The sequence below is a fragment of the Crinia signifera genome, chromosome 1, assembly GCF_055691185.1.
Source record: "Crinia signifera chromosome 1, ASM5569118v1, whole genome shotgun sequence".
NCBI lineage: Eukaryota > Metazoa > Chordata > Amphibia > Anura > Myobatrachidae > Crinia > Crinia signifera.
Window position 1 is genome coordinate 196,423,624 of NC_139217.1, and position 14,862 is coordinate 196,438,485.

Below are 14,862 nucleotides of genomic sequence, written 5' to 3' on the forward strand. Positions count from 1 at the left end.
CATCAGTGGGAATCTTTTACACAGGATGTCCCCTCACTCAGCCTCTGTATACAAAGACTCATTAACAGTGACACTTACATCCACCTCAGGCTATGGTCTAAGGGGCACTATGGTCCCGAAACAGTGGTGAGCCAAATAATGTATTTGGAGCAATTCAAGGATAGGTGTATGTGAACCCATCTCTTTAATGGATTAAACAACAAAAAATGAGAGATGAAAGTTTTAATGTTAATTTGAACAACAATAACAACATAAATAAACAATGATTCATTTTAGATTTCAAATCATCAGTGTTTACTTTTTTTTATATCATGGACAGGGGTCTTTCACTGTTCTCACAAATTAGCCAGAGAAACATTTTGGATGCAAATATATGTGATACTTTATCGCTCGTTAATCTTAATATATGACCCAGAACGTGACACTAAGTGTGTGAAGTAAAACAATTAACTGCTGGAAGGATGAAAGATATAGTGCCTGTCCATGTCACTGCCACCCTCAGAAAAATTGCAGACTAAAGCATGAAAGATGATGCAGAAAATCTAAAGTGCATTTAATCTCTCTTATTTAAAAATGCTGTCAGAGCCGTGTTCACTCCTCTTTATTTGTTTTGCTCCCACTCACTGGAGCATAGCATAATGATCAGTCATGTGCTCCAATGTTAGTCCTGACAGGCAAAGTGATGGTAGCTACAGTACATAAAATACAAAGTAATAATTTAGACATAAAAAGCATAATTTTTGCTTTGCTACTTTATGCATATTCTCCATGCCTATTGAAGCACGCAACTCTATTATAAACTCCCTATGTCAGTGTTATGAATTCAAATTAATTTTATATATTGATAAATTTCTCCAATTTAAGGTTTTACAATACCACTTTAAGTGAATTTTACTGTACCGCATTTCTCTGGAAATAACATTTTGTGTTATATTTTAATTTGTTTCAATAGAATTTGAAAGGTATGTACACATGGTTTGAATAAAGTACAAGAAAACATTCTGTCCTGTGGGTCTACCTCAATTCTCCTTAAGAATTTGGAAGGTTTCCAAGACCCTGAGTTCTCCTTCTTGGTTGCACAAAAGAATGGCGTTTTATTAAGAATTTTTTTCACCACAGGCTCCGGCCTAACCAATGTATGCTGGCAGCTGATGCTGTGTGAAAGTGGTAACCAGCTGGGACACTGTTGGAGACTTCAGCTAGTGGTGGTACAATCAGAACTATTTTACAGCAGAAAAGGAGCAGAGTACATATCAGGCATAGAGCCACCTATAGCGCTACAAAGATAAAAAGATGCCATGTGAATATACAGAACAATTGACACATATTGAAGTCAAGTCAGAAGGAATTTAGGGCCTGATTCAGCAAAGCTTGATAAGCAGCAATCGCTTGCTGCTTATTGAGCCCTGAAAAGACGTACGCTGCATGGGTGAATGTCCACCCCCTGCTGCCCGGCCTAACTTCCACACCCCACACACACACTGCCGAATCCTCACAGTACCATGCAAGGGGATGTATGCGAACACATGCCCTCACATGCAACCGAAGGGGAGAGATATTATTCGATGGTTACCAACTATCGAATAATTGTTTTCCCCTTCAGAAGTAAAAGTCAAAACTGTACAGTATTTTACTTCCATTGGTGTCGGCCAAAAAGGGAGCAAGGTGGGCCGATGTCACATGATGTCAGCCATCCACCCCAGCAGGCATTGGTCCAGCCGTGTTCCTAGGGGAACGCCCAGCATTTTCATACTGGTGCCGATAAAACACTGGGCATTCCACTATTCCCTTCCCTTTGGCCCTGCGCATGCACAAATACAGGCATGCACAGAGATGCACCATCAGTCCTCATCGCGAATACGCTGGGGACCAATCAGACGTGAATCAACTACTTAATGCAGTTTGTTGTTATGTAGTAATGTAACATTTATGTCAGACTATCACAATAATAGTCAGACTCTCTTAGGAGATATCATCCACTGTTTCAAGAGTGTGTTATTCACACTGGCAGTGTGAACATGGCATAAAACTACTGTTCTTAATAACTCCTCCGGTGAGAGACAACCACTCAGCAAGATTTAAATTGCATCAGGAGTCCAATAGGATGCACTAGAGGGATTATACCTTGCAGGTTAGTGTCAGCTAGTTCGGGGTCCAATGGAGCAACTTGGCGGTGCTCTCCAATTCAAATATGAAAATATACACACTACTCCTAAAACCATCAGTGGCACCTTCCTCCTATCTACAATCTAAGATCAGCCTATACAATCAGCAGTTCCATAAAATGTGGGCAAACAGAGTGTAAAATATGAGGCTCTGAGATGAGCATGTTATGTAAGGAGGGTAGTAATCAGAGAAAGTGGGTGAGAAAGTGAGTAGAGTAATGATGAGGGGAGGTAAGGAGGATAATGATTAGGGGGTGATTTAGAAAGGATAATAATGAGGGAGCTTTGGGAGGATGATTGGGTGGTTGACATGAGGAGGATAATAATGAGTGGGGTGTTATGAGGATAATTTTGAGGGAGAGGGGGATCTAGGTAGGATAAAGATAAGGGCATGAGGTGAGGCAGATAACGATGAAAACATGACATGAGGAGGATAATGAAGAGGGGGTGATGTGAGAAGGATACTGATGAGTGGAGGTGATGTGAGAAAGATACTGATGAGCGGAGGTGATGTGAGGATAACGATGTGAGAAAAATAATGATGAGGGGGTGAGGTGAGATGGATATTGATTAGGGGGTGGTGTGAGGATAATGATGAGGGGGTGATGTGAGAAGGATAATGATGAGGGGGTGATGTGAAAAGCATAATTATGAGGGGGTGTGATTAGAATATTAATGAGGGAATGATGTGAGGCTGGCATTGATGAGGTGGGGATAGGAGGAGGATAATGATGAGGGTGTGATGTGAGAAATATAATGATTAGTGGATAATGTGAGAAGGATAATGAAATAGAAGTTGTTTGAAGAGAGTAATGATGAGGGGGTGATTTGAAGAGAATAATGATAAGGGGGTTGTGATGAGAGTAATGATGAGGGGGTTTTCTGAGGGGGGATCTAAAATGTAACAAAATTTAAATTATTTTTAAAAACAAACAAAAAATACAATATACTGTAAGATACAAAGAATTGTGGAAGGTAAAGGACCAACAGTTTAAATATTTTGGTTCCACTGAGTGTCTTTAAGTATCTTATTGCTAATATGGTTGATGCCTTTATGGGTATCAGCACCCAGAGCCTAATTCTGAGTTGGGCATGCAGTTACTCTAGCATATGTACACTAAGGGAAGTTAGATATCTGTTACAGATGGATCTTTGACACATTACATGGGGATGGATGAAAGTCTACATGGTAATAATGACAGCTGCAGTTATGGATGTAAACATTGGCAAGATGGCTTCCAAATGCAGATGCATGATTATTTAGCATGTATATAGATTTGACTAGGAGGGGATCAAAATTACTATCTTGAATGGGCCACTAGGGGTCTTCTTAATCCAGCTATGCTCAGGACCCTGTTTTCCAGATTTCCTCCATTGGCAGCTGCTACCAATTGGAGGAAAGAGGCTGCTGCTAACTCCATGCCTGGAAAGGAGACAATCAGACCTGGATCCTAAAACCTATGCAATGAGTATTGGAACGGTGAGGGGTCCCGAGGACTGAGCTTGAGAACCATTCCATTAGTCTGTGTTAGAATATATTAGGAGCAATCATTAGAAATGTAAGGAGTATGGGCCAAATGCACTAAGCTTCAAAAGTGATTAAAATGGAGAGTGATAAACAACGAACCAATCAGCTCCTGCCTTACATTTTTCAAACACAGTCTGTGACATGGCAGGTAGGAGCTGATTGGCTGTCTGTTTATCACTCTACATTTTATCACTTTTGAAGCTTAGTGCATCTGACCCTGTGCCTTTTTATGGTATTGTCTGTGTAGTGTTACCACAGTTAAGGGATGAAGTTCTGGAATGAAATAATAGGGATTTCCTGGTTGGCCGGTCTGCTGTCCTGAAGTCGCCACCTTCATGCCAATGCACCCAGTCCCAGTGCGATTTTTATAATTGGCAGGTAAGTTTAGATATCTTGAATTGTTGGCGATGAGCTGTCTATTGGTCCCATCTACACCTTTATCAGATGATTTAGTAATGGAGATACTGATACTCTATTCATCTTTTCAGTAAATAATTTACTAAAGCTTACCCGTTTTCCTGTCAATGTGTTTGTATATCTGTGTTTTCCTCTATTTACTTTGTTTAGACTGACATCAGCCAAAAGAAAGTTTCTATATAATGAATTCCATATTTTAGGCACAGGTCAAAGCATTGTTATTTCAAATGTTTATGTTGCAAATACTTAGCTAATTATATTATACCTTATTTTATTCCTTTTATTCCTGCTTATTGTGCTGTTTCCTGCGTGCTGAGATTGCAGGTGAGCTGAGCACATGATAGGCTAATCTGTTGCATAGTTTTCCTACTGCAGTGCTAAAAAGGATAAAAGGTATCATTGCAATAAATGCAGAGAGGCAGCTATGAAATAAAATACCTCTTATGGGGCCTTATTTTGGTTCACTCTTTCTGACAAAATCCTTCTTAGATGGACAAAACCATGTGCACTGCAGGGGGGCAGATGTAAAATGTGCAGAGAGAATTAGATTTGGGTGAGTTATTTTGTTTCTGTGAAGGGAAAATACTGGCTGCTTTATTTTTACACTGCAATATAGATCTCACTTTGAAGTAAAACCCCACCCAAATCTAATTATATCTGCACAAGTTACATCTGCCCCACCTGCAGTGCACATGGTTTTGCCCATCTAAGAAGGATTTTGTCAGAAAGAGTGAACTAAAATAAGGCCCATTGTCCTGTGTATGATAAAAAGCCTGCCTCAACTTTTCTTTGAGAGCGCCTTAACTATTTTCACTAAAGCCCAGCAGACTGTATCCAGCTTCCTGTTCTACTCTGGTTCAGTAAATACAGCAGTTAAGAAGGCTTCCAATCAGATACTATCTATTATCTTCCTGAAGGTGCTAAATTAAAAAAAAAGGAGATTCTGATTTGTCGCCCATAGCAATTGCCATGTGAAATAGAACTCCCATCTTAGTAAATTTCCCTCTACAGACCTATCTAGCTTAACAGTCAGCTCCAAACATTGTGAGTTACTGCATGTTGAGCAGTGGTGGCTCGTACCTTTTGGGGGAGGGGGGCTGCCTCTGGCCACAGCCGCCACAGGGGTACCGTGATGCAGGCACCCCCCTTCCCTGTCGCTGCCTCTCCTCCTGGTCCCCGCAGAGTTCCCAGCACCAGGACTGGCGCATGCACAGTAAATACCTCTGCTTCGGCAACAGCCCATAGAAGAGAATCATGGTCTTAATATAATACAGATGACAGACACTGGCACCAGTGCGTGCGCAGTACCGGCACTGCACATGCGCGATGCTGGATTTTGCTCAGCAGCACGCAGAAAGGCGTTCCGGGGGGAGAGAACACCTCCCAATAGGAAGCCCTTGGTGACTGGCAAGTCGGACTTCCAATAGGAAGTCACTGCCGGTCACAGTGCAGTCAGTGCAGTCTCTCAGACTGCATCTGGCTTCACTACAGTGACGTATTTTACCTGGGGAGGCTGCAGCACTGCAGCCCATAGGTATAAACCACCACTGATGTTGAGTCATATCATCTGTTACTAAACGTAGATAATTACTGACCATTGGTGTTTTTAACCTTCTGTTTACCCAAAACTGCTTTCTTAGCTATTTCTAAATTGCCACCTAGGAGGATTTAAAAGCAGCTATGTATTTAGGGGGGAGGGGGGGGATAATACAGATTCCCAACCACATTATCATTGCAGGTTGTTAGCAGTCCATCAATAAAAGTGAGGAAAAATTCTAACTATATTTGACATAAATCTTATAGCCATAAATAAATATGCCAGATTTAACTTAATGAAGATGCTGTAATATTGAGAAACTGGTAACAACAGTATATGGAGGAGCCACGTAGCACGTGGTACTTTGTGAACTTTGTGATGTTATAATGAAAAGCTGATTTTCTTATTTGCCCACATAAGTGTACTTGTGCATATTTAACTTGCAAACACGGTCCACAGGTGAAAGACTGCCCTTGTAAAATGGAATGTTTAATCCAATTATATATACCTGTGAGCAATACGTTGTGACCTTCCTTTGAGTCTGACTTTATTCTGCATATCTTTATGAAGAAATTTATAAGAATAGAAAAAGGCTACAAAGAGTTCAATATCATTTTTGATCATAATAAGTATATCAGAATTCTCTGCATAAACTGGAAACGTAGTCACCATGACACGTGTAGACAAGGCTGTGTAGTGAAAGCTAAGGAAGTATTATACCTTAAAAAGAAGGGTTCTTTCAGCAAAGGGGCTAATTGGAAGTGAAGCTGTGCTGCTGGCTGGGCTCATCTCAGTACTCTGCAAGAGAAAGAGGCAAAACAGGTGTTTATTTTTTTAAATGTACATGTCAAAAAACATCAAAAGACACATTACAGTTCACGCCTTTACAAAGAAAATCCTAGGTAACATTTATATCTGCATTTTGTTCTTTGCAGCCTTTTTGTTTGCTTACAAGTTAAAGTGCTATTCAGTCAAACAAGCGCTAAGGTCCTTTGACAAGTTGTCTACTTTTTCGTTTGTGAATTGTGATAACAGTCAAAGCAAGAGATAAAGTTGTCTATAATGTACAAATGTGTTAATGTGACAGCAAGGACAGATGCAGGAAAAGTACCGTCTACAAAATAATAAAAGAAGTATTATATGTTTTGGCATGCAGGAGTTCATGCATGCTTCCTCAGTGTGGAAGAATTATTGACCAACAAAATATAATTATAACACTTGTGCATAACTAAACGACATTTTAAAATGTATATTTGAATATTGCTTCCTGTAGTTTAACAGTTAAGCCAAGCAAAATAAAAGGCAAAACTCAGTGTACAGTAGTGTTTCCAGTCCTTAAGGCACACTAAGGGCCTTATTCTAGTTTACTCTTTCTGACAAAATCCTTCTTAGATGGACAAAACCATGTGCACTGTAGGGGGGGACGGGGGGGGGACGCAGATGTAAAATGTGCAGAGAGAATTAGATTTGGGTGAGTTATTTTGTTTCTGTGCAGGGTAAATACTGACTGCTTTATTTTTACACTGCGATATAGATCTCACTTTGAAGTAAAACCCCACCGAAATCTAATTCCCTCAGCACAAGTTACATCTGCCCCACCTGCAGTGCACATGGTTTTGTCCATCTAAGAAGGCTTTTGTCAGAAAGAGTGAACTAGAATAAGGCCCTAAATCTGGATACACACCTATAGGTTTATCTGTCCAATCTATCTGGTGGGAACAAAAAACTGGTAATGTGTGGCAGCATATTGCATTCAATTATTTGCTCCCAAAAGCTTAAAAATGGACAAAACAATTGTTTGTATACATTTGTTTAATCAAATAGATTTAGGGGGTTATTCTGGTTGATTCGCAAGGATGCAAATTCACAGCCTTGTGAGTCCACCAGGCGCCGCCCGTCGAATGCCGGTCCGCCTGACACCCCCTTGCACGCTGCATATGTTCACATAGGCTGCAAATGGATGTTTAACATAAACAATGGGCGTTAGTAAAGTAAGTTTATCCATTGTCTATATTTGCACATTGTTGAGCGTGATCTTGTCTTTAGAGAACCCAACTACAACCACATGTTCAGAAGCATGTTTAATCAAGCAGCATAATTCGCAGATGGTTGAAAGAGAAGTAGCAAAAGAGTAAGGGGAAAGAGTTAAATGGGTCAGATAGTAAGAGACAGACTCCCTGCTATTATTATTATTATTATTATTATTATGCAATGATTCTTAACTTGAATTCTGTGAATAAATATATTAAACATAATAAAGGGGTACTATTATCATTTAAGTAAATAGGTCACATTTTTCATATTAAAAAAGACATAAGGTGCGTACACACGGGGGAGATATATTGCTCAGCCATATATTGCTAGCAATATTTGGCTGAGCAATATATTGCTCAGTGTCTCCTTTTCATCAGCGACCAGAGATGGTCGCTGATGAAAGGGAACCTCTGCTGGGGGTGCCGCAGAGGTAATCAGCTGGTCGCAGGAGCAATCTCCTGCGACCAGCGATTATAACGTGGCTGAAAACGGGAGCGCGCACCCGGCGATTTATCACCGGGGCACACTCCCATCACTGGCAATATGGTCGTCTGCGACCATATTCCCAGCGATATCAGCAAACATCGCTGCCGTGTGTGTTCATGAAAGGACACATTTTTATTTGTAAGCCAACTGGCCAGGGTTGCCAGGATTGCAGAGAATATCAGGTTGTGTCCAATGTATAATATGCAGGCATCTGGCATTATGCAGGCAATTATGTGGCAGCAATGCGGGACATTAATGAATTACATCCAGTAACTCCACTACCTTGAAGGATTACTTGGTGCAGAGGTACATAGCGCACACAGCTTGGCAAAGGGGTTGTGGCCTCATGTGGGTAGAGGTGTGGCCTCACGGCCTGGACTCCTGTTTTTGTCACTACAGGGGTTCAGAGATATGGGCCCAGCCATTCTCCAGCACATTCCAAATTGTTACAGTGCAGCACCCTGCTCCTGCCACTGAGCAGGAGTCAGCCCTTTGGGCCTGCACCCCCTTAATGACACCCCTTAATACACCCACTATCTTTAATAAAATGTATTTATAAACACCGCAAGTGTAAATCATAGGATATCTACCATCTGTTATTGATTGTTTAGCTCAGACATTCAAATATTGTAACACTGTCAATTACTTCCACAAAAATCACCTAAGTATGTTTGACAAACGGCTGTTGACAGCTGTCTTCAGTGTTATATATTTCTGTGTAAATATTCAAGTAAGTTACCGATGAGCATTTCCCAAGATGACAGATACACATCAAGTTCAAAATATAATTTACTCTTGTGCCTTTCAGACAATGGCAGCATATTCTTTAGATTTTGTGATGAATACAAAGGAAAACAAAGAAACCAAAGAATGATATTATGATTCTTTGTCCCCTTTTTAATATTCAAACCATTTTATATAAACAGCATCCTTAATTATGCAGTGCTGAGCAATTAGGCAGAATACCCATTGTATCTCATTTAGAAACTTGTGCTGGTTTAATGAGTAGCAGTAATAATCATTTCAATTCATGCTGTGCATCCATATACTGTGTTATCTCTTGTCCAGTGCAGAGGCTGTTTGCCTTGGATTTAAATGAGGAATGAGGGACATATGCCAGAATCTTACACTGCAGTACAAATGTAATCCTTCACTTACCCTTGGGGTTTGGACCATTATGTATTGAGCATAGGTCAAAACAATTAGAACTTTTGATCGTTCCTTCAAAGGAAGAAGGTAACATGACGGTAACTCCTGTTTGTGACCATTATATGGAGATCTCAAAAATGCATTGCTATTGCTGAATGAATGTAGGGATTAACACTAAAGCAATTACCCGCACCCAGTTGGGCATAGATTATTATGCCAGTTACTGAATAATGTAATACCTGACATGATTATCCCCGCCCCCTAGTTATTATGAATTACTTTAATATCAATCACTGCTACAATTCTGCAAATGAAATACACTGCAGATTTTTCTAGGTTAAATGCTTCTGCCTATAATAATATGGGATGATTCAGGTGCAATGGCAGACTTTATTTCTGTGTAGTTGAAGAGAAAGTTCAACAACTGCTAGTTTAAATAATTTAGAAATCACTCTGCAGGATGTAGACATGCTCATGCACTATTGCCGTCATGCTCCCATTGGAGACTGGCAGTTTTGCTTCCCTTGCAGAACGCAAAATGCATAATGTAGGTAAGGTCCATGTTCTTAGTGTAGATTGAAGAAAAGGTGTGCAAGTGAAAAAGTCACTGAATAAACAAGATTTCAGAATAGACATTAAATAGAAATGAAAGTTTTAGCCTGTCATGAATCTTTGCCTTCAGTAATGTAATGCAATATATGAGATACAGTAACATTAAACAACCTGTATTTTAATTACATTTTTTTTTTTTACGTTTTTTGAAAATACATGGCCGTTCCAACTGTCAGAATGCTCCCGACAGTAGGAAGATTGATTTCCAACTGTCGAATTGACGTCGGAAACAGACTATATTCAGACAGTCGGAATACTGATTAAATACCCCCTATAATGGTTTATGATAGTTAGCAATCATGGTGAAATGTGTTTAGATTTACTTTAAGGTGCCCACAGACGCATCAATTTTACTGTGCTATGCGTTTTTGACTGTACAATGGTTCTATACAATTTTTCTTCCAGCTTTCGATGCGATGTGCACTTGAATGCATGCGATGCGATGTGATGAACCCATGTTTGTAATGTTATATTACAGATGTAGTCTAAAAAGTACGTGCAGCACGTACTTTTTTAGACATACAATATCGGGCTCCCGGGAACGCGCATCGCATCGCACAAGCCCATAAACACCACCTGATAATTGTACATAAGATGCGTTTTGTACTTAAAAAGTACAAAACGCATTCGATAATTGATGCGTCTGTGGGCACCTTTACAGTGTTGCTGGGTGTGATCTTAGACAGGCACATTATCCTCTATGTCCCAAAATTCAATTTGAAAACCCTTACTCAATTATAGATATAGCACCATTTAGTTGAGAGAATACAGTGTGCATACAGCTTTTGACTGAAAAAGTCTTAAATGGAGGTACATACCACGTCGCACGGGACAAGAGGCATGTTTTGGCCACCTCACACCCCATTTTTCAAAATCAGCAACAATCTAAAATAATCCAGGAGTGGTACTTCTTTGTTGGGCTCCTGCTGCCATTGCTTCATACAGTCACACCAAGGGCGTATCTACCATAGGTGCAAGGGGTGCAGCTGCTATGGGGCCCAGAGCTGAAGGTGGCCCATCTTTATTGACTAAGTAATATGTTTTACATGCAATTATCACCATCAGTTGCTAAATAGGGAGCCCTTATAAACTTTTGCTAGGGGGCCTAAGAATATCTAGTTACGATTCTGAGTCACAACACTCATATATATGCCTGCATGGGCTGAGTCTTTCTTTGCATTGGCAGAAACTAGTGTCTTTTTTGCACTGATTAACAAGTGTTTGTAAACTGGTGCCCTATCTGATGGGCCGACTGAGTCATGGGAAATATCTATTCACTAGTCACGGTTGAACATTTAGGAATACTGTACATCCCAATGCTGGCAAGACTAAAGCAGGTTTACTATATACAGTAGCAGGGATTATTCCATACTGCTAGTTTATTTGCAACTGTGCCAACTGCTGTAGTTGCTGGCATAGCCAAATGCTGTAAATGGCAGGTTTGGTATGAACACAATGCTTTCCATTTATGTGAGATTGTTGGCATTAACAGAGGCTATCAATGAGTGCTATGGTCAAAACTATAGTTGGGTCACAGCATGCATCTTATGAGCCAATAAAGTCTTACAAGACCCGGTACTTGTGGAGTATCACGGCTCCCATCGTATGGCATCGTATGCCATATGTAGTGGCATACGATGGCATACGATGCGATGCGATGTTTTACCGATTTTTGAGCATTTTTGCTCAAAAATCGTATGCCATCGCATGGCATCGTATTCCATATGTAGTGGCATACGATGCGATACGATGTTTTACCGATTTTTGAGCATTTTTACTCAAAAATCGTATGCCATCGCATGGCATCGTATGCCATATGTAGTGGCATACGATGCGATACGATGTTTTACCGATTTTTAAGCATTTTTGCTCAAAAATCGTATGCCATCGCATGGCATCTTATGCCATATGTAGTGGCATACGATGTCATACGATGCGATACGATGTTTTACCGATTTTTGAGCAAAAATGGTCAAAAATCTGTAAAACATCGGATAACATCGTATGCCATATGTAGTGGCATACGATGTCATACGATGCGATACGATGTTTTACCGATTTTTGAGCAAAAATGGTGAAAAATCGGTAAAACATCGCATGGCATTGTATGCCATCGATGCGATACGATGTTTTACCGATTTTTGAGCCATTTTAGCTCAAAAATCGTATGCGATCGCATCGGATGCCATACGATGGCATCCGATGCGATGCGATGGCACCCGATTTTGCACTGAAATGCATCAGAATGCATTGAAATGTGTATTAAAGTAGTGAAATGCCCCCAAATGCCATTTTTCATAGTACACCACCCCCACTATCAACGTCAACCCGAAGCGTGGCGAGCGCAGCGAGCCCGCGAGGGGCGGCGGTACGCGTCCTACGACCTTTTCATACCCCCACTATCCACATCGGCGTGGAGTTGAGAATAGAATAGTGTGGCGAGCGCAGCGAGCCACCGAGCCCGAAGCGTGGCGAGGGGACGCGGATACCTGTAAAGCCCGCGAGGAGACGCGTATAGCTGTGAAGGTATACGCGTCCCCTCGCGGGGCACGCTGCGCTCGCCACGCTTCGGGCTCGATGGCTCGCTGCGCTCCCCACACTATTCTATTCTCAACTCCACGCCGACGTGGATAGTGGGGGTATGAAAAGGTCGTAGGACGCGTACCGACGCCCCTCGCGGGCTCGCTGCGCTCGCCACGCTTCGGGTTGACGTTGATAGTGGGGGTGGTGCACTATGAAAAATGGCATTTGGGGGCATTTCACTACTTTAATACACATTTCAATGCATTCTGATGCATTTCAGTGCAAAATCGGGTGCCATCGCATTGCATCGGATGCCATCGTATGGCATCCGATGCGATCGCATACGATTTTTGAGCTAAAATGGCTCAAAAATCGGTAAAACATCGTATCGCATCGATGGCATATGATGCCATGCGATGTTTTACCGATTTTTGACCATTTTTGCTCAAAAATCGGTAAAACATCGTATCGCATCGTATGACATCGTATGCCACTACATATGGCATACGATGTTATCCGATGTTTTACCGATTTTTGACCATTTTTGCTCAAAAATCGGTAAAACATCGTATCGCATCGTATGACATCGTATGCCACTACATATGGCATACGATGTTATCCGATGTTTTACCGATTTTTGACCATTTTTGCTCAAAAATCGGTAAAACATCGTATCGCATCGTATGACATCGTATGCCACTACATATGGCATACGATGTTATGCGATGGCATACGATTTTTGAGCTAAAATAGTCAAAAATCGGTAAAACATCGCATCGCATCGTATGCCATCGTATGCGATGCGATGCGATTTTTAGCATACGATCTGCATACGATGCAGGTCGTGGGAGCCGTGATACTCCACAAGTACCCAAGACCCTTTAGACGCTACAAGACTCAGGGGTTTTTTAGGTGTTAAGAGAGTAAGAGGCCCAAGTGCAGCCTCCTATGCCTCAATTGCCACCTCTATGCAGGCAGTAAGAGGTGGCACGACTCTATTTTGCATGCGCAGATCTCACATGGAACGGTGGCCATTTTCCCAGTGATTTTACTACGTTTGATGCACAATACCCTGGAAAAATGGTAGCCATGTAAGTGGTTTCTACTTCGCTGCTGCAATTGGTGTAGGACTCTGGAGGGGTAAGTATTGAAGAACCAGGAGCAGCATTTGCGATGTGGGCCCCCCTGGACTCAGGGGCCTGTAAGCACTGCAATCTTTACATATATACTGTATATATATATATATATATATATATATATATATATATATATATATGACTAAGTCTAGCTCTATGCTGAAATGTTTTATTAAATCATTCATAGTACAAACAGATTCTGATTAGTGAACTCATCTGTGCATTCGCATGGGGAGTTTGATGGTGAAGCTCTGTGCATGGGTTGGGATTGTTTGGTCTACAACAAGTTGGTACACACCGTTAGGTCAACATGGGGATAGGTTGACATGGTTCTAGGTCGACGTGGGACTAGGTCGACATGGGACTAGGTCGACATGGGTTTAGGTTGACAGGTCAATAGGTCAACACAAGCATTAGGTCGACAGTGCCTAGGTCGACAGTGAAAATGTCAACATAGGGTTTTTCACAGGTTTTTTTACACAAATGTCGACACGGTCAACATGGACACAGTGTCCAGTGCACCGCATCCCTTTGCATCACTCACAATGCTTCAGACACTGTGCCTCGCTGCGCTTGGCACACTATTTTATTCTCCCACAATGCCCTAGTGGATGATAGGGCATGAAATACCGCCTGTCAGCACATGTCGACTCAAAAAACAGTGAAAAACCCCATGTCGACCTTTATACTGTCGACCTAAACACTGTTGACCTAATGCTTGAGTCGACATAATGACCTATCAACCTAAACCCATGTCGACCTAGACCCATGTAAACCTTGACCCATGTCAACCTAGAACCATGTCGACCTAACAGTGTAAACTCAATGCTTGTTGACCAACTTGCTGTAGACCCAATGACCGCATCCCCTGCGCATAGTCGCTTATTCAGGTCTTCACTGCGGTCGCCTTCGGAGGCGCTCCAAAGGAGGGTGCGTTTAGGAGGCTGGCAGGGGGCGTTTGCTGGGTGCACCCATGGAAACGCTGGGCATCCTCTTGCGAATGGGGGCAGCCACCTTCCTTCCGGGGGTGGGTGGCTGATGTCACCAGACGTAAGTTGCCTGCCTTGTTCTCGGAATAGGTAGCTGCTAATCTAAGTCACCAGAGACTGACGGCGACCATCTATGTCTATCCACAAACAAATTGGTCATTACTACTCAGCGAATGATTTCAGGCCAGCAAGCAAGCATGCAAACGGATGTTCATGCAAAAAAAGGGGGGGGGGGTCAGGCAATCACATGCCCGGAGGGTGGCGTTACATGGCTTATACTAATACT

General features: G+C 41.7%; 1 protein-coding gene across 2 annotated transcripts in view; it reads right to left on the bottom strand.

Annotated features, from left to right (window-relative positions):
- The window catches only part of CCSER1 (coiled-coil serine rich protein 1), an 873,181-nt gene that overhangs the window by 188,967 nt on the left and 669,352 nt on the right, over positions 1 to 14,862 (bottom strand). For both annotated transcript variants that reach the window (XM_083179106.1, XM_083179105.1), the window contains exon 7: positions 6,368 to 6,445. In XM_083179106.1, coding sequence (XP_083035232.1) covers positions 6,368 to 6,445 — 78 coding nt within the window. The remainder of the gene's footprint in view (positions 1 to 6,367; positions 6,446 to 14,862) is intronic.